Source organism: Drosophila pseudoobscura, chromosome 4, assembly GCF_009870125.1.
Source record: "Drosophila pseudoobscura strain MV-25-SWS-2005 chromosome 4, UCI_Dpse_MV25, whole genome shotgun sequence".
Taxonomy (NCBI): Eukaryota; Metazoa; Arthropoda; class Insecta; order Diptera; family Drosophilidae; genus Drosophila; species Drosophila pseudoobscura.
This window is the reverse complement of record NC_046681.1, coordinates 14,491,864-14,513,075: the sequence shown is the minus strand read 5'-3', so window position 1 is coordinate 14,513,075 and position 21,212 is coordinate 14,491,864. Positions and strand designations below refer to the sequence as shown.

Genomic DNA, 21,212 nt, shown 5'->3' with positions numbered 1-21,212 from the left:
CGGTCACACACGTACGTGGTATATTCACGCTGCAAATGAAAATCCCCCAGAGTGTTCATATTTTGGACGCTAGTTCATATAATAAACTCTCATCGATGTTTGGTATCCACAATGAAACAGTTCTCTGACAAAAATATCACAATGTCATAATTTTCAGTTCATTTTATACACTTTCTTAGTGGTTAAATTAAAAGTTAAGTGGTTTATGTACATGAAAGAGATCGGAATCTACCAAAGACATTACCATAACGTAAATTACAAAAGTAGTTGAACGAAATCCACAAATAATACTTATCCTATTCACGCCTCCAGAGGCAGGAACTCTAGCTCGATGGCTTCGGGAGCTACAGGACTATATTCCAAAGCCTCAAAGAAAATCTTCAATTTGGGATGTTTGAAAAGCTGAAGAACCTAAAGGGGCGAGGGTATGAATAGTGTAATCGTAGACTTCAGAGAAACAGAAACAGTAGTGTTACTTACCAAATCGTCAGCGCTGGTTTTAAAGCATTGCAGCAGCAGGGGCTGCGTTCGCTTGTCCAAGACTGCACCCATTCTAGCGGCGTCGAACTTGAAAAATACATTGTATAGGATGCAGTGGGACATAGCCAGTCGTTTCAGATGAGGACAAATGGACACCAGGTCCCACAGCTCGTCGGCTGTGTCAAAAATACGCGAATTCTCTAAATGCACTTGCTCCAAAAGCGGGAAGCACAGGATAACTCTTCTGAATTTCACCCAGCTGCAGCCCTCATCATTGATGATAGTCAGATTCCGCAGGTTTCGACACGGCATCCAGGTTTTGGTGGTCCACAGCCAAATGCTGTCATTGAACGATGCGGAAATAATGTCCTTTCCACGCAACACCGCGATATCCCTGACCAGTTCGCATTCGTGATTGGTAATGATGCGAAGCTTCCGCAGCTTGGGCAGACGCATCAACTGGGGAATCGATTCCTGCTGGACCACCTCCACCTCCAGCTCCTCCAGTTCATTCAGTTTGCTAATGGCCCCCACATATGCCTTCTCCTCCGAACGGCGCCACTGGACGCACAGCACCCGCAGGCGTAGATGCTCGCAAACGTTCTCAATGCATGCGACGCTCAGGTTCCAGCATTGAGCTATGTCCAAGTGCCGAATGTTCCTCATTTGGTAGATGTTGTTGCCTTTGCTCATGCCAGTCAATTTGAGCGACTCCAGATGGGGAAAACAGTCCACGATTATCTTAATATCCGAGTCGTTGACCCAGTCATCGGTCTCATCTGCCATATAATCCAGAACCCGCATATTTGGGAACACGAGCTTGCTAAATCGCTCCATCTGATCCCCGGGTAGGTAGGTGATTGTCAGATGCTTCATTGTGCCCTTCATGCTCTCCAGAAAGCCATCCAGGGCATGTAGTCTGCCCTCGAAGGTCTCCCTATACAGGCAAGTTTGGGGCATGCGGTGCCAGGAGTAGGCCACTGCCAAACATAAGCGGGTTGTGTCGTCAGTTGCCTGCCACAGCTCCAATTGATCATCAAAATCCAGATACTCTATAATTTTTCTTAAAGCAAATGTTATTTCGATGGCCGCAAATTGCGCGGGAGGATTCTACACTTACAGCAGACAGTCATCATTCAATCTTACAATACTCATCTTGGCGATGTTGTGGCGAGTAGCCGGCACCACGTGGAAAGAGAATATTATTCTGAAGAGTAATCCAAATTACTCTATATTATTACTTTAGCTGATGAAAATAAAAACAAAGCTTTTGGTTGTGTTGCCAGATAGTGTGAGCAAGCATGTCGTAAATAAACTGAAGTGGCTCCACCGTTGGAAATTATTGACCTTGGAATTTGAAAAAAGCGTTAAGAAATTCACATTAAACTTAAAATGAATATTCAAATATATTACATTTATAAATCAAATTGCATTTATAATGTATTGTATGTATGTACAAAATCGCCATTGATATTGATTAATCCCTTCCAATCGATTCAGATTCAATCGATTTCCAGTTTACGGAATGACCCAACAGCCCCAAAAGAGGAGCGATGGCTGTGCCGAACACGATTTCCAAATTCGCGCAATTTTTCATCGGTGCCAAAGTTCTGCGAGGCCTCAAAATACTGGCTATAGCTGGATAGCTTAGCTTCCATGTCCTCACTAATGTCGCCCATGGTGCCACGGGTTCCCCCATACTCCTTGGGTAGGTATTCGCGACTAACTATTTGGAATATGGCATCCGGGTCAGAGCTAACAGAAATCTAAAAGGAATTCGGGAGTAGTCAATGGTAATTTAATCCCGGTAGTACTCGCAACTTACACGACTCTTGATCTTGGCGGGAAAGAAGGATCTCAATGAGTTGAAGCCAGTTTCAAAGGCCGAGGGTACGTTGATAAAGTGTATGCCCTTTTGGCGGGTCGGCATTGCCTCGTCCGCATAGGTCGAGAATTTGCTGAGCAACTGCGGCTGGAGGGCGAACAGATGGGATCCCGTGACGCCAGTCATGTCCATAATCTCCACGTACCCACTAATCGTAGCGTTCTCGTCCTCGAACATCATGATCTCCCCGAACATGGAGCCCAGCCGTATGATGTCCTGGAACTTGTACTTGCTGGTGTCGTAGGAGCCGGCACGAATGATGGTCACGCATGGCCCTGGGTCGTCCGCATCCAGCGGCAGTCGCAGCAGCACTCTGTAATGAATCTCCTCTCTCAGGCCAGTGCAGTCTCTCCACCAAAAGCTGATACTCACCCCATCCTTAGGATATCGAGCACCACAGGATCTGTGGCCAGGCGCCGCTCGTTGAACACCTCGGGTATGGAGGATTGTAGCGTGTAAAAGCGATCGAACTTCTCCTTGGCCCGCTCCATGCTAAATTTCGTTCCACGTAGAAACGCCAAGAGGAACCGCTCGTCTGTGCAGGCCCGCAGGTGAGGTTGCTTCAGTACCCACTCCCTGAGGGCCTCAATGTCGTCGGGCACCCGTTGCGGCACTTCATTCAGCTCTTTGATAGCAATCGCCTGCAATGCTGGCTTCAGGGGTCGCAGCGCACTCATCGATCGCTGGGACACTGCCAAATTGATGATGAGTATACGAGTAGACAATGAGGTCTACTTAGAATGCGCCTCAATGGTCCGCTCACGTCCCCGAATATGGTACGGCTGCTAATAATAGTGCTAAAACGGTGAAAAATCGTTAATTTCCCTCGTCCATCCGCTATATTCAATACATTTCTCTCCCATATTTACACACGTGCGAAGACTGCTGTGGTTTCTGCTGTTCCAACTGTGAGCGGAAAATGCATATGTTTACCGATTGAAACTAGCTCATCGACTGCCAAACAAAGCTGATATAACATGTGGATGGATGGATTGATGGATGGGGAATCAACGAACTTCATCGAGTTTGCGTTTGCTTTTTCTTTTGCATTTCTTTCGGCCCGGCGCTGATCATAAGCCGATTAAACAATGCACGAAGACATTCATCTATCACAAGGGGCGCTAAGGTGGAAATGCGACTGGAATGGGGATGGGGACGGAAGTCGGCTGGCGCTTGCAGTACGAGTACTCGTATTTCATTATTTTTGTACGTTATGGGTGGCGTTTTGCGATTGATTGTCTTAATTGGCTTTGGATTTATTTTTTGAGTGCATGCGGCTGCGGTTCAGTTGAGGTTTTCCGCTGGCTGTCCCAGATATGAGCTTGTAATCCTATTGATAAAGAAGGTTAATCGAGTGCAATTAATTGAACAAGAATGTCCGCAATAAAATTGATACCATTTACTGCCTGCCCGCTGGGAAATTTGAGCATTTCGGATATGAGAATTAGGTGCGAGCTTGAATACAAATTTATAGGCGGGATAACGATTAATAGATCATTTTTAAATATTTAAATATTCATTTTAAGTTTAAGTGATAATTTCCTAACGCTTTTTTTTAAATTCCAAAAATCCATTATTTCCAACGGTGATGCCACATCTATCAATCTAGACATCTGGCAGCACAAACATCTGTTTGTACTAATTTTTGGGAAAGAAAAAAAGTTTGGGGCCCGAAATTTCAAGGCAGTTATTGTCACTGGAGCTCGAGCATATAATCTTTAATTATCTCTACAACATTTTTGCAGGATGGCGAGCGTTCAGAACCCGTTCGCTGCACTGCTCCAAGAGGGCTCGTCGGCCGATGGCGTTTCACATAAGTTGGTTGAGGAGATTCTGCTGTTTTCGCTGAATAAGGAAAGTGGAGGCAATCAGACTCTCTGCCTGGCTGACGTGGTCGTGGATACCAGTGAGGACACGCTGTGCGAGGACCTGGTGGCGCATGCCCTGTTTGAGCGACTAATGCTGAGCAATACCTCTGAATGCCTGCTGGCTGGTGGAGGAGGAAGTGGCAGTGGCGAAGCCTGGGAGACGAACGCCATCACTTACCTTCACGGAGCGTTTGTCAGGAGTGAGCATATGGAGGGCGCAAAGAAAACGGCTAGTTCCAAAATCCAGGAACTGATTTTGAACAATGCCAGTACCTGCATGCGGCAGCCGGACCTGTTTGCCCCCCAGTCGTTCGCCACCCAATGGTTGGAGCTGTTTGAGCAGGCGAGCGAGCATGATGCCAGCACCCAGGAGTTTTTGGTGCGGGTGGCCTGCAAGGTGGTCGAGGAAGATGAGCCGCTCGAAGCTCTCGGAGCACTCAAAGCTATATTTTATCCATTGCTCACGGAACTGCAGAAGCTCGTTGCCAAGGACAACTTGATAACGATCAAGAAGAATGTCTTCTGGATTCTGGGCTTCTTTGTGAAGGACAAGCGGGCAGCTGTCCTGGGAGAGCTCTTGATTGACTACACTACACCCAATCCCAAGGCAAAAGGTTTGGTTTGCTTTGTCCCTTTGTTGTTTTGTTTTGCATACTTTAACGTCTTCTTGCAGGCGGCGAGTACATGGACACACTCCTGGGTCACCTGCTGTGCATATCGATCTTGCCAAAGACCCAGACTGGAAAATACGAGTTCTTCCAGCAGTTTTCTCTCAATCAAACGGACCCTGCCCTCTGGGGTCTGCTGTCGCATCATCAGCAATCGACTTTTCAGCTCTTCAAGCAGCTGCTCGTCCTGTCGCCCGAAACCAAGAGGAAGACGCTGCAGTGGATCGCGAATTGTTTGGACGCGAATGTGTCGCGTGGACATCTCTGGAGCAGCATGAACTTGAACCTCGAGCAGACAATGTACAGCACGGCGAGCGATGCTTTCATGACCAGCCTGTGTGCGGTTCTCATCCGCCTATGTTCACCTCTCTGTGTGCCCTCGCTGAAGGTAAACCCCTTTGCTTTCACATCCAAAGGTTTCCCTTATTAATGATCGATTGCAGGTGCTGCTGGTGGATCCCACCTACTGCGCTGTGGCCGACAAGGACCGACAGGCGAAGGGTGTGAGCCTGCTGAAGGCCCATGATGAGACCTGTCTGCTGCCCACCGTCGAGGGCGAAGAGCGAGTGACGGCGGAGAAATATAACTTTGTCACGGAGATCTTTTACATGACCCATAAATGCTTCGAGCTGGCGAATCGTCCCTGCATTGAGCGCCTCGGTCGTGTGATGCGCGAGCTGCAGAACACCCAGACGGCCTACGAGGATGTCCTTCGCAGTGATCCCAACAACGATCTGACCAAGAATCTTTTCCGCATGCTGATGGAGCAAATGCAGCAGGTGCTCTCCATAAGGAACACCATTTCCGAGCCCACAAACGACAAGGAAATGCTGAAGTTCTTGGAGGCATCGGCCATTTGGCTAACAGAGGTGGCCCTCTTGCCGCGCGAGAGCTATGAGCAGGCGCTGGACAAGCGAGACTTTGCCCCACAGATCCATCGGAATCTGGAACTGCTCTCGGACACTCCACCCTTTGTTGCACCCTACATGCAGTCAGTGCCGGAGAGTATCATTGATAATATTTCGGCCTACTTGAATTTCTGCAGACGATTGAATGGCGATCAGTTTATACACATCTATTACTCCGCCCACGACGCCTTCTTCAAAATGATTCTGGTCTTCATGGGCAGCTCTGGCCTCGTAAAAAACCCACATTTGCGGGCCAAATTGGCAGAGGCCCTCGAGTTCCTGCTGCCAACGCAGATCATGAACAGCAATCGGCAGACCTTCGTCACGCATGTCTTTGACAACCATCCGGATCGGCTGAAGGTGGTCCGGAGTCTGCTGAATGTTTTTGTCAGCATCGAGATGACCGGCCAGTCGGTGCAGTTCGAGCAAAAGTTCAACTATCGCCGACCCATGTATGCCATCATGGAATTTCTCTGGACGAAACAGGAGCATGTGCAGTGCTTCCGCGATCTAGCCATCGAGGCGGAGGAGAATATGGAGGCCATTGAGCCGCCGATATTCTTGCGCTTCATCAATTTGCTCATCAACGATGCCATCTTTCTGTTGGACGAGTCGCTGTCGAACCTGGAGCAAATCAAGCAGCTGCAGCAGGCCCAGGATAATGGTGAGTGGAACAGTCTCTCGCAAAACGAACGCCAGCAACAGGTCACCAATCTGCACCACCTGGGCATGCTTGCACGCTTCGACAACATATTGGGACGGGACACCATCAACCTGCTGAAGCTCCTCACCACGGAGATCAAGAGTATATTCTGCCACAACAGTATGGTAGACCGCATTGCGGCCATGCTGAACTACTTTCTGTTGCATTTGGTTGGACCGCGCAAGGAGCGCTTCAAGGTAAAGGACAAGAAGGAGTTCGACTTTGAGCCGGCCCAAACGGTGCTGGAAATCTCGCACATCTACATCAATCTAAGCACCGACGACAGCTTCTGTCTGGCAGTCTCCCAGGACGGTCGCTCCTACAGCGACCAGCTCTTTGGCTTCGCCGAGAACATTCTCATAAGGATCGGCGGAGGCCAGTTGATCGGCGACATGTCCGAGTTTGCGGCCAAGGTCAAGAAAATGGGGGATCAGTACAAGGAGGAGCAAGAGTTGCTGGCCGATGCCCCAGAGGAGTACTTGGATCCGATTATATCCAGCCTGATGACCGATCCCGTCATTCTGCCCAGCTCCAAGGTTACCGTCGACCGGTCCACCATCGCCCGCCACTTGCTGAGCGATCAGACAGATCCCTTCAACCGTGAGCCCCTAACCATGGACAAGGTCAAGTCCAATGAGGCCCTCAAGCTGGAGATCGACCAATGGATCGAGGGCAAGCGTAGTGCGGCACGCTCCAAGAGCTGAGCGAATACTATCTATATAATTGTGCAGGCACAACCAAAGAGTGCGCTCGCTCCAGGGGGAAAAGGGGACAGGAGAGGTCAGGACAGGACAGGATCGGGCTATAGTCAATTTTACATATATTTTCCATTAGGATAATTCCATTTTGCTCATACATTCTTTGTGTATGTAAATCTGTGTACAGTTAGAGTTCTTGAAATTTTATTCTTATTCGCTCTAATTTTATTTACTCTGTTTCGGTTGCATAAATGTTTCTATAATCCCAAGAACTGATTGGACTTTCGCTACTTTCTGTTCTGGAAGGCCTGAAAATGCCGACGACCGATAATGTGCCACACTGTCTCCTGGTAGCTGTGTGGCAGGACCTCTTTCACCTTGTGCTCGCTCAAATACGTGAGATGGAAGGCATTGGTCTGCACCTCCGAAAAGCTGTTGGCATCGAGAACATTTGCTACAGCCATTAGTTGCATATGCTTATCGGAGGTGTAGACTACATAGGCCGTCAGCTTGAGAATGGAAGTGACGTGAACGGGCTGGAAAAAGGCCACATCTGATAGGTACTGCCACACGGGCCTTCGTCCGGCATAGAAGCTGGCTGTTATATAGCAAATCTCGACAGCATTCCGCATAATGTACCCACCGTAGATGGTGTTGTGGTTGTTGCGATTCTCTGGAAAGGGCAGCAACACTGTGGACCGCTGGGTGCTCGAAATCCAGCTAAAGTCTGGTTTCTCCACATTCGACCTTTCCCATAGTATATCCGTGCCCCTAGTGCGCATGAACAGCTCGTACATGAGCTTCTGTTCCGGTTCGGTGAGCGGCGTTTTATCCAAGCAGGTGGAGGGCGTGGTTTTCTTTTTTTTTCCGCTCTTTGGCCGCCTCCCAATAGATCTTTTCCTGCTCCATTGTCGGCTTTAATGGATTGACGGGAGCAGGGCCGGTATTGGTGGCATTACGTGCCACCATCAGGAAGATGCCTTTGGCGATGCTCTGTTCTTGCTGTCGCACATTGATGGAAATCTCCATGGAACTGGTGCCCGTCCAGGAAACGTGACCCGACAGCATCAGATCTATGTCCGCCTTGGCCTGGACCAGCAACTCCACGCTGTCCACCAGCAGAGTGACGAATGTATACGGCAGAGGGGTGTTCCTCGGCAGTGACGGTAGCTTAACATGACAATGGCATATCCATACTGCGTAAATCGTGCGTAAATCAACTGAAGTATGCGTACCAAGAAGGAGTTTACTTACTAGCAAGCATGTCCATCTCTTCGATTAGGCGCCCCCCTCGCACCATTCCCAGATAATTGACATGACGCTCACGCACTTTCACATCGGAGCCCAGCGGCAGGACGGCCGTTCTGTACGAGTCCTTCATGCTGCGCTCTGGCAAATCCTCCAGCTTCGGATGGTACCTGCTCGGCATTTGGGAGAAATTTCAGACCTGGGTACCAGGCGAACAGAAATCAGCAGAAGGTCGCTGGTTTTTTTGTGATTGCACAGTGGCGCCCCCACATGTCCCCGGGGATTTCTTGTACTAAATTTGCGCGTAGCTCGCTAGTTCACCGCTGATTATATCGGCGCCACAGATTGACGGTTATTTTTTTAAACCTATTTTTGATTAAATTACCATAACTCCGCCATTTCTCATCCGATCTGGACGAGATACGTGTCCTCGTAATCAGCATGATGTGCCCCATCGTTTGAACCAATTCAAGGACATCAATTACGATAAGGACATGCCTTTTTAACGGTATTTTGTAATCCAGCAATTTCTTGTCGGATCTGGGATACGGAAACACCTGCTGCTGATCGGGGAAACATCCTTGATGCAGTCCTTAACAAGGATCAAGGATATTTTTTACGTTTTAGCCGGATCTGGGCTTTTCCGTATGCTGGAGATCGGAAACATTTCCTTAGAGGACCACGATTATTTTTTGCTTTAATGCATATTTAGAAAGAAAAACAAATGGGCTATGGTTTGGTTTTTATTAGTTTGAATGCCTTTTATTTATTGCTTTGTCAAGTCCTTCTTAAATACATACTAAACAACTTTGTTTTATTTCTGCGAGAACCAATTAAGTCTGCAAACCTGTTCTCAGGATCAAGTGATATATATATGTTTACTTAGTATTATTTACACAAAAATGTAGTGTTTTTGGTATGCATATAGTCTGACGTTGAGTTAAGCAGCTTGAACTAGCGGAAAGGGGGAAGGGGCAATTAATCAATCTAAAGATTTATGTTAGCTAAATGCGAAATGCAAAATTATCTTCATCTGACTTAGGTTTTGGTTTTGATTCTCAACTCGAGTTTTTTGGTACAGAAATTTAACTAATTCAAGTACATATATATGTCAGCTAACCTATATTTGCTCTCAATCACTTACACACAAATCATTAAAACCTAATTCGAAAAGCTACCAAATCATTCTTTCTCTTTTTATTTGGGGGCAGAACAAATTTAACAATCTTTAAATCTTTTTATCAATAAAGCCGTAAGCAAGATTAGTTGCTCTCTTGGATCAACACGTAGAATATGTCTGACAATTATAGTTGGTTAAGTACAATAGTGTGATGTTCCGTTTGAATTGCTTTATAAAAAGTGAGGATGCGCTGCAGCTTAGTAGGAAATTCTTTGCTTATTTTTTAGGGCCTATTCCTCTTATTCACGATCATATAAAGTAGTGTTACTTGGTATTTTTGTTTATTGGAAGCTGCAGGATATACCTTTGTATGTATTGTATGTGGGCTTTAGATCTTCTTGTAAGTGACTCAAATGCTAGATAACTGAATGTCGCTTCCATAAGCTCAGATATATGATGTAGCTTTTATGTAGATAGTGGTAAAGCTTGGCTTGGTATCGATCGATAGAGTTCAAAAGGTTAACCAACTTGCTGCTGGTATTTATTTATTTACGATTTATACGAATACGAATACGAGTACGAATATGCTTTTTGTGGTGTTTCAGACAAGTGGAGGGCCCTACTGATATATGGATATTCTGGCTATGCCACCGTACAGACACGCCCGCTAACTACTCGAAGATTAACTGAATTCACTTATTCACTTTTCTTCACTTGTTCACTGAGCAACTACGAATTGATCACGTTTTGGCAACAATTTTACAATATGCTTTCGATAGCGAGACAAGGAGTTTTTAATTAACCCTCTAAGACTGACACAACAAATATACTTCTTAATATAGACTATATTACTTTGTCCACTTTTCTTTGAGAATATATAGATCAGGGTGAATATGTGGGCGCATGAAAAGTATTTGATCCTGTATATGAAATTAGTATATAAATATGTGATATACAATAATATTTTTTATGTTACATTGTAATGGTTTAATGTTGCACACACAGGGGTTAATAGCGTCATGCGTTTATAAACATATAAACAAACAAGTGCAAATTTGTGAGTAACGTATTTTTCTGGTGTTTATATTTTTTATTCGTGTTTTCCTCCATTGTGCTCAGTGAAAACCTCAGCGAAAGAAGTGAAAAAATGGAAAAGCTACGAAACGACCAAGTGGACTCTTTGCCGTTGGCAGAGGCATTTTTAAAACGCGCTGAAGCAGACTTAGCTGTGCTTGAAGCGAAAGGACCCGTCGAAAAGGCAAAGGCCATACTGCAGAGATGCAAGGCCAATGTGGAATTGGCTCGCATTTATGAGAGGGAAAAGGGCACGAGCCTTAACACCTCAAGTGTCCTGGGGAGCACGAGCGCTCCCTTAAATGAGTCAGGTAGCACGAGCTCAAGTGCTGCTCCTAATATCTCCGATATAGAGATATTACAGAGCGACGAAGCGCAGCCGGATAGAGACTGGGACATTGAAAATCCGTCGATGATTCGGGAAGGTACTCCAATGGCGAACTCCACTCCAAATGCAAGAAAGCCGAGGTCCAAAAAATCTCGACCGGCAGAGGATTTTTCCGGTAATTCCGGGAAAGATTATTCCTTTACAAAAGTCGAAGTACCAAAACGAACGAGTACTGATGAATCACCAATCGCGAAGGTGAAGAAAGTGGATTGAAAATACAGCAGCAAGCCGGTATATATTAAGGATCAAAACGAGAAACCCCCGATACCAAACCCGGGACAATGTATTTTCGTATTTAGCGCAAAGACTAAAGACAGAGGAGAGACTGAAGCATGAAGAACAATTCAAACTTACTCCAAAGGGGTATGTTTTGTTTTGTTTTTACATTTCAGATGATTCATATTATTATTCAACCATATTATTTCAATATTTCTGTAGTTTTAAATATCCTCACCACGGAGATCAAAAGTATATTCTGCCACAACAGCATGGTAGACCGCATTGCGGCCATGCTGAACTACTTTCTGTTGCATTTGGTTTTACCGCGCAAGGAGCGCTTCAAAGTAAAGGACAAGAAGGAGTTCGACTTTGAGCCGGCCCAAACGGTGCTGGAAATCTCGCACATCTACATCAATCTAAGCACCGACGACTGCTTCTGTCTGGCAGTCTCCCAGGACGGTCGCTCCTACAGCGACCAGCTCTTTGGCTTCGCCGAGAACATTCTCATAAGGATCGGCGGAGGCCAGTTGATCGGCGACATGTCCGAGTTTGCGGCCAAGGTCAAGAAAATGGGGGATCAGTACAAGGAGGAGCAAGAGTTGCTGGCCGATGCCCCAGAGGAGTACTTGGATCCGATTATATCCAGCCTGATGACCGATCCCGTCATTCTGCCCAGCTCCAAGGTTACCGTCGACCGGTCCACCATCGCCCGCCACTTGCTGAGCGATCAGACAGATCCCTTCAACCGTGAGCCCCTAACCATGGACAAGGTCAAGTCCAATGAGGCCCTCAAGCTGGAGATCGACCAATGGATCGAGGGCAAGCGTAGTGCGGCACGCTCCAAGAGCTGAGCGAATACTATCTATATAATTGTGCAGGCACAACCAAAGAGTGCGCTCGCTCCAGGGGGAAAAGGGGACAGGAGAGGTCAGGACAGGACAGGATCGGGCTATAGTCAATTTTACATATATTTTCCATTAGGATAATTCCATTTTGCTCATACATTCTTTGTGTATGTAAATCTGTGTACAGTTAGAGTTCTTGAAATTTTATTCTTATTCGCTCTAATTTTATTTACTCTGTTTCGGTTGCATAAATGTTTCTATAATCCCAAGAACTGATTGGACTTTCGCTACTTTCTGTTCTGGAAGGCCTGAAAATGCCGACGACCGATAATGTGCCACACTGTCTCCTGGTAGCTGTGTGGCAGGACCTCTTTCACCTTGTGCTCGCTCAAATACGTGAGATGGAAGGCATTGGTCTGCACCTCCGAAAAGCTGTTGGCATCGAGAACATTTGCTACAGCCATTAGTTGCATATGCTTATCGGAGGTGTAGACTACATAGGCCGTCAGCTTGAGAATGGAAGTGACGTGAACGGGCTGGAAAAAGGCCACATCTGATAGGTACTGCCACACGGGCCTTCGTCCGGCATAGAAGCTGGCTGTTATATAGCAAATCTCGACAGCATTCCGCATAATGTACCCACCGTAGATGGTGTTGTGGTTGTTGCGATTCTCTGGAAAGGGCAGCAACACTGTGGACCGCTGGGTGCTCGAAATCCAGCTAAAGTCTGGTTTCTCCACATTCGACCTTTCCCATAGTATATCCGTGCCCCTAGTGCGCATGAACAGCTCGTACATGAGCTTCTGTTCCGGTTCGGTGAGCGGCGTTTTATCCAAGCAGGTGGAGGGCGTGGTTTTCTTTTTTTTCCGCTCTTTGGCCGCCTCCCAATAGATCTTTTCCTGCTCCATTGTCGGCTTTAATGGATTGACGGGAGCAGGGCCGGTATTGGTGGCATTACGTGCCACCATCAGGAAGATGCCTTTGGCGATGCTCTGTTCTTGCTGTCGCACATTGATGGAAATCTCCATGGAACTGGTGCCCGTCCAGGAAACGTGACCCGACAGCATCAGATCTATGTCCGCCTTGGCCTGGACCAGCAACTCCACGCTGTCCACCAGCAGAGTGACGAATGTATACGGCAGAGGGGTGTTCCTCGGCAGTGACGGTAGCTTAACATGACAATGGCATATCCATACTGCGTAAATCGTGCGTAAATCAACTGAAGTATGCGTACCAAGAAGGAGTTTACTTACTAGCAAGCATGTCCATCTCTTCGATTAGGCGCCCCCCTCGCACCATTCCCAGATAATTGACATGACGCTCACGCACTTTCACATCGGAGCCCAGCGGCAGGACGGCCGTTCTGTACGAGTCCTTCATGCTGCGCTCTGGCAAATCCTCCAGCTTCGGATGGTACTTGAGCAAGCCTGCTCGGCATTTGGGGATCGTGTGATAACCCATCTCTACCCCAACCTGCTCTTTGATCTTCTCGGTGACTGTAAGACTCAGGAATTAAAATAGTGGTGCAAATGAAGACCGGCAGATCTGTCAGTGCTTACTTTCAGCCATGGTTCCCGAGGAATGGTCGTCACCGCAGTCTTGAAACAGGAACCGCAGTCCCCTCGGTCCCCGAGAGCGCATGGCGCCAACGGACTTGGCGCAACGAGAAAGAAAATTCATTTCAAAATCTCTATACAAAAGAAATTCTTGAGTTTAGTTTCGATGTTGATATAATATGAACAAAAAAATTGTTTAAATTGAACTTTAACTCCCGCGGTGCTTATCGATGATTGCGCCATGTATCGAAATGACTCAAACAGCTGTGGAGAAACTTTGTCGTTTTCTCACACACTGGTCACGGGCACACTGAAAGTAGCATACGGTTGTTTTTTACGTAGAGAGTGCAAAAAATTTAAATGTATTAGAGTTGATTTAAGAATAAATTGCTAATAAATAGCACATAATAGAGACAGATATTCAATTGCGGCCTGGCCTAAGCGTGGCCTGTCGCAAACCCCTGCTCCAAGCCCCTTTCCCCTCGCACGATTGGTGTTTGTGTTTTGCGCGAAATCAATTACAGCCGCGGGGCCAACGTCGTAACGTGAAAATCGATTTCGGTTTTCTCGGCGCTGTGCAAGCAGCTGCGTCACAAAATGTCCAAGTGCAATGATGTTACAGAAATAGAAATGGCATCGCAGACCGCTGGGAAAACAACTGGCGACCTTCGTCATCATCCCATTCACCACACATCATCCCGGCCACAGGATTGCGCGAGAAATATGTTCCTACTCGTTGCCGTGGTAGCAACAATGACCACCGGCTGCAGTGCCACGGACACGGACATTGCGCTTGATGCGAAGGCCACGTTGAACCATCGCATCCAAAGCCTCGATCTGCTGGTCTTTGTGTTCCTCCTGGCGCTAACAGTCCTCACCATTTGGCTGTTCAAACACCATCGCGTCTCCTGGCTGCACGAGACCGGCCTAGCCGTCATCTACGGTGAGTCAGTGGGGGACGGTTGACTAGAACGGGCTCCTTCCAGAACTATTTTAGATGTGTGTCCGTCACCTGTTTGTATCTGTCTATCTGTCTGTCTGTATCCCCACTCACACCCATATGCAACGACGGAGCTTTCATTGCCACCTCTTTGTCGTTTGTCGTTCGTAATTACGCTTTTGTGTGCACCGTAGTCGTGCCATTACGTGCATATGGCAGGCAGGCAGGCGGCATTAATTAATGGGGCCCAAAGTAAAGTAAAATCCCCAGCTAGACCCAACTTACAGACAAACAGACAATACGTTTGATGGATAGAGCGAAAACGCAATGAAAACAGAATTTCTTATTTATTTATTTATACACGCGCACGTGACCTTGTCGTGTTTAGTCATGCATTATCATTGGATTGGGGTTTTCCGCAGAATATACATATTTTATTTCTCATTCGATTTGCTACCAGCACACCATCGCACACCATTGATCGTACCAAAGAGCAGGGCCCCCGAGTACTTTCTCAATCCTAAACATTTTTGTATTGAAACAAGATTTCATCGAGCTAATTGAAGCTAATGAAACAATTCAATAAAACGGGTTAGAGCGACAATAACAAAACCCAGACACACACGTACGAGAGTATGTCTTCATAAAAAATGATTGTTAAAGAGCGAGTAGACTGCCGCCTACGCCCTGCCCAGAGCCGGGAGCGAAAGCTATTATTCGGTCCTCGGTCCTATCTAAATTTTCAACGTTATTTCCCCACCCTTATAAAATATGAGTTTAAACTAGAAATTCCGTGTGCAAATTTGTTAAAAACAGTCATCATTACGATGATAAGAGGTTGCCGCGCCTGAGCACTTGTTGAGCGTGGGTTCTCCGCCGATAAGAAACGGCTGCTGTTTGTAATCTGCTGGAGAACATATGTATAGGGTAGTATTCTTATCAGGCAGACTTTTGATTAGTCACTCTCGCTTTTGTGATAGGTCAGGCTGTCCATAAAAAAAAATATGTACTTTTTAAACCCTATTTTATCTTTATTTTAGGCTTGATTGTGGGTGCCATTATACGATATGCGGGCAACTCCACTCCTCTGGTCCACATACAGGTAGAGCCCCAGGGTACACCATCGTACAGCGATAAGCTGCCTCCTGATACGCTTTGGTTTAAGGTAAGCCCTTCTCATTGTCTCTCTCTACGCTGCTAAAATTGTAGTGTTTTTATCCATTTTAGTATCCCGTTAATCAGACGAACGGGACCAAGCTGCCGGAGGGCATTAAGACGTACGCGTATGTGTTCCGTGGCCAGGTCTACGATGTGGATGAGAATGAAATTGATTTGAAGGCCACCTTCGATCCGGAGGTGTTCTTTAACATTATCCTACCGCCAATTATATTCTATGCGGGCTACAGCTTGAAGAAGGTTTTACTTTTTGCGACTGATTCGATGTTGCTAAGCGACACTAAAGGTTTTATATCTTTGCAGAAATATTTCTTTCGTAATTTGGGTGCCATACTGACATTTGCCATTGTGGGTACCACATTGTCGGCCTTTCTCATTGGCGGCTTCATGTACGGCTGTGTGAAACTGATGCCAAAGTACTTGAGTAGCAGTTTCACATTCCTGGACACACTCTATTTTGGAGCCCTCATTTCGCCCACAGATCCGCTCACCATTCTAGCCATATTCAATGATCTTCGGGTCGATGTTAATCTCTATGCGCTAGTTCTGGGCGAATCTGTGTTGAACGATGCGGTGGCCATTGTCCTCAGCGGGTAAAACAACCAACTAAAAAGTTAGGCATCAAATAATGTTTTTACACTCTTTGCAGAGCTATTCAAAATTATGGCGAACATTACTCCAATACGGGGGAGTTTGAGACCACAGCTTTTTTGCGTGCAATGAGCGATTTCTTTTCCATATTCTTCCTGTCGCTGCTGATTGGTGCAGCCATGGGCTGTTTTACGGCTTTGATATCCTTTTTAAACAATAATTAAGATAATTTTAATTCTCTTTCCACCATATATTAACTGATTAACCGATTGCTTCCTTAACTCCTGCCACACTTGACCAAGTTTACGCGCGTACGCGACTTCCCCCTCCTGGAGTCTGCGCTCTTTGTGCTGATGAGCTACAGCACCTTTCTGCTCGCCGAGGCCACAGAGCTGACGGGTGTGGTGGCCGTTCTTTTCTGCGGCATCTGTCAGGCGCACTACACGTACAACAATCTGTCCGAGGATTCACGGCAACGCACCAAACAGATCTTTGAGTTGCTTAACTTTCTGGCCGAGAACTTTATCTTCTCCTACATTGGCGTGTCGATGTTCACGTTCCCCAAACATCACTTTGATGCTGGTTTCATCATTACCGCTTTCGTGAGTCTATTGAATTTTCCTGTGACATCTCTTTGTAATGGAAAATTCTTTTGATTTATGTAGATCTGCGCGGCCTTGGGACGGGCCGTGAATGTGTATCCCTTGTCCTGGTTGCTCAACATCAGGCGGAAGCCAAAAATCTCATCCAATTTCCAGCATTTGCTCTTCTTTGCGGGCAAGTCTATGGAAAAATACTCAAGATCTAAACCATATTAATGTTATTCCTTGCGTATGTAGGCTTACGTGGTGCCATGTCTTTTGCCTTGGCCATTCGGAATACGGTTTCGGATGCACGACAGACCATGTTGACAGCCACATCGTTGATTGTCATCTTTACGGTCATTATACAGGGCGGGGCAGCCAATTTTCTGCTCAATTGGTTGAAAATACCGTGAGTATTTCCATTCCCTTCCAACAAATCAATATTTGAGCATTAATTTATGTATTTCTCGTGATTGCAGTGTTGGCGTTGACGATGAGACTGAACAATTAAATAATTACCAAGTGCACAGTGTGAGTATCAATGGATAGCATTTGTTTGATTTACAAAATCGTTAAGCTTATTGTAATTTAAACAAATATCCGTTTGGATATTACTTAAAAGGGGGAACTTTCTTCTTTAAAGACAACAATTCCCAATGCAGATTAAATCTACGCAATCAAACTGTTATTTATCTTCAGAGAAAACTCTTCTAAACTTATAAACATACATTGGGAAATGCAATTAGATCAGATCTTAAAAATCTCTAACCAGTATGCCAAATTTTGGTTTAATTTCCCCATTTCTTAACTGGACATAGTGTTTAACTCATAATTTTTGTTGTTTGTACATTTCTGCGCAATTATCACAACATTTAACCATCCGTTGAATAAAAGGTATACAATTCCATGGACAATTCACATCCGCAGACGGTACGTTTGGAATATCTCATTCAATACACTTTCGTTTTCTTCAGTTTCGATATTTTTTTTTTGCCGATGTAGCTGCCATCAACTATTTAAACCCATAAATGTTGGCAGGTCCCCGTGTATTTGTTGCCTTTTGTGTTTTGATTTTGTTTGGTATCCTCGTTAGTGTTGATATTTCTTTGTCCTTTATCGAACGTAGTGCTAATCCCATTTGATGGAATTCTTTCGTCAGTCTGATGGTTATTTGCAGGACGTGGAAAGCGGTGGCGGAGGTCGTGGCAAAATGCGTTTGTCTGGCGGCGGCACGGAGTCCAATGTGGACACGCCCGTGGACGGGCCGAATGGAAGTCTGGGCAGCACAGGCGGCAGCGTCAACGGCGGACGTCGTCGCAATAGTCACGAGAAGGCCATACTGGCCAGGATCTGGGGTAGCTTCGACACGAAGTGAGTGATTTTTATGGCTAAAGTAGTGACCTATAATCGAAATCAATCACAATTTAGGTACATGAAGCCCCTGCTGACGCATTCGCGGCCCACGCTGCTGGAGACGCTGCCCGTTTGCTGTAATCCCATTGCCAGGCTGCTCACCACCACGCAGCAGCTAACACAGGTGAGTGGCTATAACAAATATATATTGTATTTATCAGAAAATACCATACTGAAAACATTTCATTTTGCAGGATGGCAGCGAGTTCAGGCGCGTTGACTCCGACTCGGATATATGCATAGACAACGATACTGGGAACGGTCTCAGCCAGGATGGCCTGGCCGGAGCTGCAGTTGCAGCTGGTGCCCCGTTGGGGCGGCGCAACTCATTAAGTCGCGTAAGTATCCATTACACGGGCGATACTCACAACCTACTGGCTAGCTACCGCAATATTCAATGAGTGAATGAGTATGAGAAGCACCCCACCACCAAAGACTAACAATAGCCATAGCAAGTGAACCACTAACCAGAAGCCAAATACCAAACAAATCAAAATCAACCTCAACCTCAAACCAAACGAATCTGACAACAGAGTACTTACTACTTAGCAAACGATTAAAATGTGATTTATGTTTTTGTTGAATACTTTTTATGTTGAAATATAATTTGTTGATTTTGTGGTGCAAAAAAAAGGAAGGGAAGAAGCGATAAAGGGATCTGATCTTTCTGCCTACCTGCCTTCCTATACTATGTATTGTTGATACTTTTGATCTAGTCTTAAATTGTACGTTGTATATATTGATTTCTGACTGTTAACTACTGTTTAATGCATGCTAACCAAAAATATACTACTTAACTTGAAAAATGTAACAACTCTTCACAGCGATGAATATTAATTTACTTATTTCTCATTTCTGCGGCATCTTTCTTTCTTTCTGTCTTTCCTTCGAACCAAACCAAACCATCATCTAACCAACTCATGTGGACTCTCTCTCTCGTTTATCAATATATTTCACTTTGGTTTGCTCTAACAATCTACCATCTACGACCAATCAATCATCTACAATAAACGCATCTATCTGATCCCCAAAACTGAAACGCTATAAATGAAACCTAAATACGAATTAAAAATGTTTAAATTAAAAGACAATCCAATTGAATGAATCCAATCGCATTGCAAACGAACTCACTCTTGTCACGAATAATTTCATGTAAAATTGGAGATCTCGAAAGAACAACTTTCTTCCTATAATTTACTTACTATTTATTCTATGCTATTCTTAGTCTGTTTTGTTTTTTGTTTTGTCTACTTTTCCTAGCCGATAAACCATGTCTGTCTGTCCATGATATAAATCTACTCTATAACCGTTTAACAAAGGCTTCCTATAGCTCACAGCAACTGATCAAATGTTCTTTGGTATCTTAAACTTTTAATTTCTGTATTTATTTCTCGTAATCGAATTTCTTAGATTCTAACACGCGACTAACCATGTAAGTACAGATTTTTGCAACTTAACTTTGTTTCGTTTCCTCATTTAATTATCGTATGAGAAGATATACTTCATCCATTCACTGCTTTGATGCCCGCTTATTTGTAGGATTTCATTTCCACAAACAAAATAATTATGATTTTTATGATTGTACATTTTCGGTTTTGATTATTATTTTCGACAGGCCCCAGGCGATGATCATCGAAATGTTTATATATAAGTTTTTCGTTTCTTTGGTTGTTATTTATTGTAATCGGGTCTCATTGCAAACATGTACAAATTAGTTAATTACTCTTCAGTTTATGCTCTTTTACGAAATGTTGTGATTCGGAACCCTAGTTTTAAACAAGAATAAAACACACACAAAGTTAGTTAATTTATCAAGAAATTTTTGTGTTAAGATTTGATATCTGTGAGGGCCTTTCAGCTGAATCTCTATAGCAGACCGTCTCTGATTTTCTATTCTTTTAATATATGACTATATGACTTAGTTTTGCCATACTATAATCTGTATACGAATAAAAAGTAAGCACTGCACTTGGATAGCGATTCCTTATATGAATACTCATGGACATATTTCTTCTCTTTTTATTTACTTGAAATCGCTGCAACATTTTATTATAAAATGTGCAAACCCTTAATAATACTCAACTTCGAATAAATATGTGTCTAGATGGAGATTCTGGAGCACGTTCAAAGTCCGGTGTCAACGAGAGTCCGACTTTTAGGATTTTATGGGAAAAAATTATAAAAAAAACCGCGATTTAAAACAGTCGTGTTTGATTTTTGAAATGCGAGTCTTTTACACAAAATAAAATTATAGGAAAAGCTTTTTCGATTCCGCAAACAATAACTAGTGTATGTATATATTTTCGACAACTGATATTTGTGCATTCAGTTTTATTTTTAAACTTAAATGCTGATCGAGTTGCTGATCTATTGTAATTGACGTTTTTGGTTCATAATTAATTTCTACGAAAAAAAACCTATTATTATATACATATACTGTATTTAAATTAAAGCGAAGCTCTCTGAATATATTAATTGTTGTGCTGTTAATTTTTAAGTCGAAAATCAATAAAAAAAAAATACATATAAAAAATATGCATTTTCTAATTTTGAATAAATGTTGAATGTATAGAAACTGATTGTTCATCTTTGTGCTTCTCCCATCCCTATTGTACATCTCAAAAGAAAACAGCTAGTAATATCAAATCGAGGAATATGGGTTCCAATCCCTGATCTTGATATTTGATCATTGATTTATTAAATTTGCACTGTCACTTGTAACTCATTCATTTTCAAATAATTTGAATTGTTATAATAATAATTATTCAATAAAAATCAAGAATAACAATTATAATAACAATTATTCAATAAAAATCAAGAATAACTATTATAACAACAATTATTATAA

The 21,212-nt window shown here is 44.4% G+C and overlaps 7 protein-coding genes across 18 annotated transcripts; 3 read left to right on the top strand and 4 right to left on the bottom strand.

The window, feature by feature from the left end:
* Nucleotides 1-147: 147 nt before the first annotated feature.
* On the bottom strand, nt 148-1,804 carry LOC4816136 (uncharacterized). Of its 2 annotated transcripts, none has more exons than XM_001355757.4 (3): nt 1,601-1,804; nt 481-1,543; nt 148-411 (listed from the first exon to the last, which is right to left on the bottom strand). In XM_001355757.4, exons 1-3 carry the CDS (start codon nt 1,633-1,635, stop codon nt 301-303), a joined length of 1,209 nt encoding a protein of 402 aa, XP_001355793.2. In that variant the 5' UTR covers nt 1,636-1,804; the 3' UTR covers nt 148-300. The 2 variants fall into 2 exon arrangements, with proteins under 2 accessions (XP_001355793.2, XP_033236708.1); XM_033380817.1 differs by having other exon boundaries at nt 272-411; nt 481-1,532.
* A 103-nt stretch (nt 1,805-1,907) lies between these two features.
* LOC4816135 (retinol-binding protein pinta) lies at nt 1,908-3,695 on the bottom strand. Of its 2 annotated transcripts, none has more exons than XM_033380820.1 (4): nt 3,235-3,695; nt 2,738-3,162; nt 2,306-2,678; nt 1,908-2,246 (listed from the first exon to the last, which is right to left on the bottom strand). In XM_033380820.1, exons 2-4 carry the CDS (start codon nt 3,040-3,042, stop codon nt 1,983-1,985), a joined length of 942 nt encoding a protein of 313 aa, XP_033236711.1. In that variant the 5' UTR covers nt 3,043-3,162; nt 3,235-3,695; the 3' UTR covers nt 1,908-1,982. The 2 variants fall into 2 exon arrangements, with proteins under 2 accessions (XP_033236711.1, XP_033236712.1); XM_033380821.1 differs by having other exon boundaries at nt 3,239-3,695.
* A 250-nt stretch (nt 3,696-3,945) lies between these two features.
* Nucleotides 3,946-7,482, top strand: Ube4A (Ubiquitination factor E4A). 2 transcript variants are annotated; one of them, XM_001355755.4, is made up of 4 exons: nt 3,946-4,048; nt 4,111-4,847; nt 4,907-5,289; nt 5,345-7,482. In XM_001355755.4, exons 2-4 carry the CDS (start codon nt 4,112-4,114, stop codon nt 7,214-7,216), a joined length of 2,991 nt encoding a protein of 996 aa, XP_001355791.2. In that variant the 5' UTR covers nt 3,946-4,048; nt 4,111; the 3' UTR covers nt 7,217-7,482. The 2 variants fall into 2 exon arrangements, with proteins under 2 accessions (XP_001355791.2, XP_033236703.1); XM_033380812.1 differs by having other exon boundaries at nt 3,986-4,847.
* On the bottom strand, nt 7,413-13,886 carry LOC6902356 (acyl-coenzyme A thioesterase 9, mitochondrial-like). 2 transcript variants are annotated; one of them, XM_033380815.1, is made up of 4 exons: nt 13,664-13,886; nt 13,522-13,600; nt 8,465-8,628; nt 7,413-8,406 (listed from the first exon to the last, which is right to left on the bottom strand). In XM_033380815.1, the coding sequence occupies exons 1-4, from the start codon at nt 13,782-13,784 to the stop codon at nt 8,039-8,041; spliced, it is 732 nt and encodes a 243-aa protein (XP_033236706.1). In that variant the 5' UTR covers nt 13,785-13,886; the 3' UTR covers nt 7,413-8,038. The 2 variants fall into 2 exon arrangements, with proteins under 2 accessions (XP_033236706.1, XP_002133302.3); XM_002133266.3 differs by lacking the exons at nt 7,413-8,406; nt 8,465-8,628 and adding an exon at nt 12,307-13,299 and having other exon boundaries at nt 13,358-13,600.
* LOC117183991 (acyl-coenzyme A thioesterase 9, mitochondrial-like) lies at nt 7,498-8,007 on the bottom strand. Its single transcript, XM_033379799.1, has one exon. It carries the CDS (start codon nt 8,005-8,007, stop codon nt 7,498-7,500), a length of 510 nt encoding a protein of 169 aa, XP_033235690.1.
* On the top strand, nt 11,358-12,376 carry LOC117184221 (ubiquitin conjugation factor E4 A-like). Its single transcript, XM_033380822.1, has 2 exons — nt 11,358-11,403; nt 11,479-12,376. Exons 1-2 carry the CDS (start codon nt 11,373-11,375, stop codon nt 12,108-12,110), a joined length of 663 nt encoding a protein of 220 aa, XP_033236713.1. The 5' UTR covers nt 11,358-11,372; the 3' UTR covers nt 12,111-12,376.
* Nucleotides 13,887-13,958: 72 nt separating the features above from the next.
* Nhe3 (Na[+]/H[+] hydrogen exchanger 3) lies at nt 13,959-20,826 on the top strand. Of its 8 annotated transcripts, XM_033380814.1 has the most exons (15): nt 13,959-14,603; nt 15,641-15,765; nt 15,828-16,016; nt 16,080-16,369; nt 16,426-16,567; nt 16,661-16,969; nt 17,033-17,144; nt 17,207-17,360; nt 17,431-17,482; nt 17,846-17,881; nt 18,111-18,322; nt 18,380-18,488; nt 18,559-18,702; nt 19,775-19,796; nt 19,980-20,367. In XM_033380814.1, exons 1-14 carry the CDS (start codon nt 14,258-14,260, stop codon nt 19,790-19,792), a joined length of 2,238 nt encoding a protein of 745 aa, XP_033236705.1. In that variant the 5' UTR covers nt 13,959-14,257; the 3' UTR covers nt 19,793-19,796; nt 19,980-20,367. The 8 variants fall into 8 exon arrangements, with proteins under 8 accessions (XP_033236705.1, XP_015036928.1, XP_015036932.1 ...); XM_015181442.2 differs by lacking the exons at nt 19,775-19,796; nt 19,980-20,367 and adding an exon at nt 20,469-20,826 and having other exon boundaries at nt 18,129-18,322; XM_015181446.2 differs by lacking the exons at nt 19,775-19,796; nt 19,980-20,367 and adding an exon at nt 20,469-20,826.
* Nucleotides 20,827-21,212: the final 386 nt, after the last annotated feature.